At 54.1% G+C, this 3,850-nt stretch overlaps 1 protein-coding gene across 1 annotated transcript; it reads left to right on the forward strand.

Annotated features, from left to right (window-relative positions):
- The first annotated feature begins 212 nt into the window (after window positions 1-212).
- Window positions 213-2,797, forward strand: LOC119277456 (exocyst complex component EXO70B1-like). Its single transcript, XM_037558740.1, has one exon. It carries the CDS (start codon window positions 527-529, stop codon window positions 2,477-2,479), a length of 1,953 nt encoding a protein of 650 aa, XP_037414637.1. The 5' UTR covers window positions 213-526; the 3' UTR covers window positions 2,480-2,797.
- Window positions 2,798-3,850: the final 1,053 nt, after the last annotated feature.

Consider the following 3,850-nt stretch of genomic DNA (forward strand, 5'->3'; position numbering starts at 1 on the left):
ACCACTTTCCCGTTGATCACGCGATCCCTGCCGCACTTTGTCGCTAAAACCTTTCCGTGTCGACGCGGCCAAATGTCCAAAACCCTAGCACTACGCTTCGTCGGCCGCGTCCCCACCAGTCAGCGACAATTTAAACCCCTCACCGTCTTCCCGAGCGGTGTCGCTGCCCGCATTTATTCATGCTTTCTGGCCCGGCCTCCCGTCCTTTCCCCTCTCCCGAGGTCACCAAATTTTTACCCGACCGTTCACCCCGCGAAGCAACACTCCAATCCACCGCCCACAACGAACTTACCCTCCTCTCCCCACGGTAATTTTTAACCACACGTCACAATTTACAGCCGTGCTCTGCTAGCAGGTGAGCGCCCAGTTCACGAGCTGTCATTGTCCGGCACAGAACACCACCGCTCTCCCCCCACCGCAGCCACGCCAACGAGCTCCCTCCGCCGCGCGGCGTGACCAAACAAACCCTAGCTCGAACCTCACCTCGCCGGGAGTGCCGTCCGGCGTCGGGTTCCTCTCGCGGCCGATGGCGGAGGACGGCGAGGAGAAGCTGCTGGCCACGGTGCAGCACATCGCCAAGACCCTGGGCCGCACCGGCACCATGACGGAGGACATACTCAAGGTCTTCTCCAACTACGACGGCCGCCTCTCCCTCGACAAGCTCTACGCCGCGGCGGCCGCTGCCGGTGGAGGAGGAGGAGGAGGAGGGGCCGGGGAGCACTCGATGTCGATGCCGGCCTCCTCGCCCCCGCCCGTGCTGCCCTCGGCCGCGGCGGCGCACTCGATGCCGGCGCCGGTCACGTCGCTGGAGCGGACCGTGCGCACCCTGGACCGGCAGATCTCGCAGTTCGTGACCATGGAGAGGCTCGTCTGGGCCGACTCCGCCGACGCCGACGCCTTCCTGGAGGCGGTGGACGACCTCATCGGCACCGTGCAGGAGCTGGACGCGGTGGGGACCAACCGCGGCCTGCTCGACCGCGCCGACGAGCTGCTCAGCCGTTGCATGGCCCGGCTGGAGGACGAGTTCCGGGCGCTTATCGAGCGCCCCGACGACGCGGCCCCGGCGGCGCCCGGCGGGTTCGACTCCGAGCAGAGCGACGACGAGGACTACGATGCGGACGACGGCTATGGCGACGAGCCAATCCCTATCGCCAAGCCGGTCACGGACTTCGACGTGGTCATCGACGCCCTGCCCCCGGGGTCCGTCTCCGACGTGCACCAGATCGCGCGGAGGATGGTGGACGCGGGCTTCGGCCGCGAGTGCGCCGAGGCCTACGCGGCCGCGCGCCGCGGGTTCATCGACGAGAGCGTCGCGCGCCTCGGCATCCGCTCGCGCACCTCGGACGAGGTCCACTCCTTGCCCTGGGAGGAGCTCGAGTTCGACATTGCCCGGTGGATCCCGGCCTTCAAGATGGTGTTCCGCATCCTCATCCCCAGCGAGCGCCGCCTCTCCGACCGTGTCTTCGAGGGCCTCGCCCCCTACGGCGACCTCGCCTTCGTCGCCGCGGTTCGCACCCAGGCGCTGCAGCTCATCTCGTTCGGCGACGCGGTTGCCGCTGCGAGCCGCGCGCCGGAGCGCCTCTTTCGTGTCATCGACATGTACGAGGCGGTGCGCGATCTCCTCCCTGACCTGGACCCTGTTTTCGCCGACCCCTACTCCGCAGCGCTTCGCGCCGAGGTCTCTGCTGTATGCAACACTCTCGGCTCCTCCATCAAAGGTATATTCATGGAGCTGGAGAATCTTATCCGCCGTGACCCGGCCCGCGTTGCGGTGCCCGGCGGCGGTATACACCCAATCACTCGCTATGTCATGAACTATCTCCGTGCGGCATGTGGTTCGAGACAGACGCTAGAAGAGGTGATGGAAGGTGACTTGGGTGCTCTTGGCGTGACCGCCATTGCCGTCGATCCTGACCGCCCCACTTCGTCGCTTGCTGTGCACATTGCGTGGATCATGGACGTGCTTCACAAGAATCTAGAGAGCAAATCCAAGATATACAGGGACCCGCCACTGGCCTCCATCTTCTTGATGAATAATGGCAAGTACGTCATCCACAAGGTGAATGACAGTGAGCTTGGGGTTTTACTCGGTGATGACTGGATGAAGCAGATGTTAAGCCGAGTGCGCCGGTGGAGTATGGAGTACCAGCGCGGGGCTTGGGCGAAGGTGATGTCGGTGCTGCAGACCGGAGGCTCTGGCTTTTCTGGTCTCCCACCGAAGGCCATGCTTCAGAAACTTCAGATGTTCAATGGCTACTTGGAGGAGATTCGGGCGGCGCAGTCCGAGTGGGTGATCACAGATGATCAGCTGCGCGCCGATGTTAAGGCAGCAATAGCAGATTCGGTGCTGCCTGCATATAAGGGCTTGATTGCTAGGCTGAGATCGTCTCCAGATGCTCCGCAGGATTTGTTCATCAAGCATACCCCAGAGGATGTTGAGGCATGCATCCAACATTTGTTTGAAGGAATTGGGAAATGATTGGTTATCTGTACTGTAGCATCTTATTGGTCGTGCCTGTGATTTTCGTATCATCACTAATGTACTGTTGTAGCCGATATCTGAAGTTCTGAACATGGATAATGGTACCATTTTGGGTTTGATGGTGTTTTGCCATGAGGTTAGGCTTTATGTTAGAAGCGCACATCATTGTCTTCTCCAACGGTGTAAATCATTGTAGGCATTTCTCTGTCAGTTGTTAATGGTAGTCTTATTCAAAACATTATCTGTCTTCTTATTTATCATGTTTCAGTGCCTGGTTGTTCAGGTGATGAAGGAGGAACGCTTATCTTCAGTTCAGATCTGCCAAGCTTGGCTGTTGTCTGTTGTGATTGCGTGTGTGTGACCCAACTTTTATGATGGTTAGGCATAGTAGTATGGTTCTTATTATAGAAAGCATGAGTTAATCTGGTCCCTATCTCCTATGGGTGTGATATGCCCTGAGCAGATGGGTCTGTATTTCTCTTGTATTTTTTTTCTTTTCTAATAATTTGCAATGATATTTTCCCTTCAATTTCTGAAAAAACTCCGTCATAAAGTTATTCAAATGAAAGGTTGTGGATAAGGCCACAACTCTTGAAAATTCAGTTGTCAACACAAGTGTATATTCTTTTTGTAAAGCCATATGGGATAACGGATCTTCTGTGACACTCCAAAAATTTTGTTGTTTTTGTTTGCAGCAAAAGCCTTGCTTGGTTTGAAGAAGGTCATTTAAACCCTTCTTAAAAACCTCTCTTCTGAGTTTTACTTCTCAAAAGCATTTCTTGGATTTAATTTCTTCAAAAAGAAACCTTTTTGGTTCTGGGCTGTTCTTTGGTTTTGATCCATTCTTGTTTTTACCATGCCTCTTGTGGTAAAAATCTGCCAAAAATCCCTCCTTCCACTTTAGGGCAATCCAAGCATTCCGTCCCAACAAGTCAAATCCATTTTTGGATTTTTATCCTTTTGTTTTTCTTCTCAAAACAATTCTGCCATTATTTCTAAGTCTAGATGCTCTACAAAGGAAGTGCCTAATTTTCTTTGAGTTTTGATCTCAAACCAACTCCTCTGGATAGTACTTAGTACCCACAACCTAGAATCATCAAGATCCACTCTTCTTCTTTTCAAAATTTTCAAATTTCAGTCTCTGCAAGTTTGGACCAGATTTGTCAAATTTGGTGAAATTCATATCTCCTCTTCTCCAAAAATTCCACCAAAATTCAGGCAGCCCCCAGATGCAATGAGAGGCCACCCCACCATAAATCAGCTCAAGGAGAACCTCCCACATACCAGAATCATTATGTCGAACACCTGGCCAGCACTGTTACTATGCATTTTCAGAAAAATTCATAGTTTCAGAAAGTTCAGTGTCGT

The sequence above is a fragment of the Triticum dicoccoides genome, chromosome 3B (assembly GCF_002162155.2).
Source record: "Triticum dicoccoides isolate Atlit2015 ecotype Zavitan chromosome 3B, WEW_v2.0, whole genome shotgun sequence".
NCBI lineage: Eukaryota > Viridiplantae > Streptophyta > Magnoliopsida > Poales > Poaceae > Triticum > Triticum dicoccoides.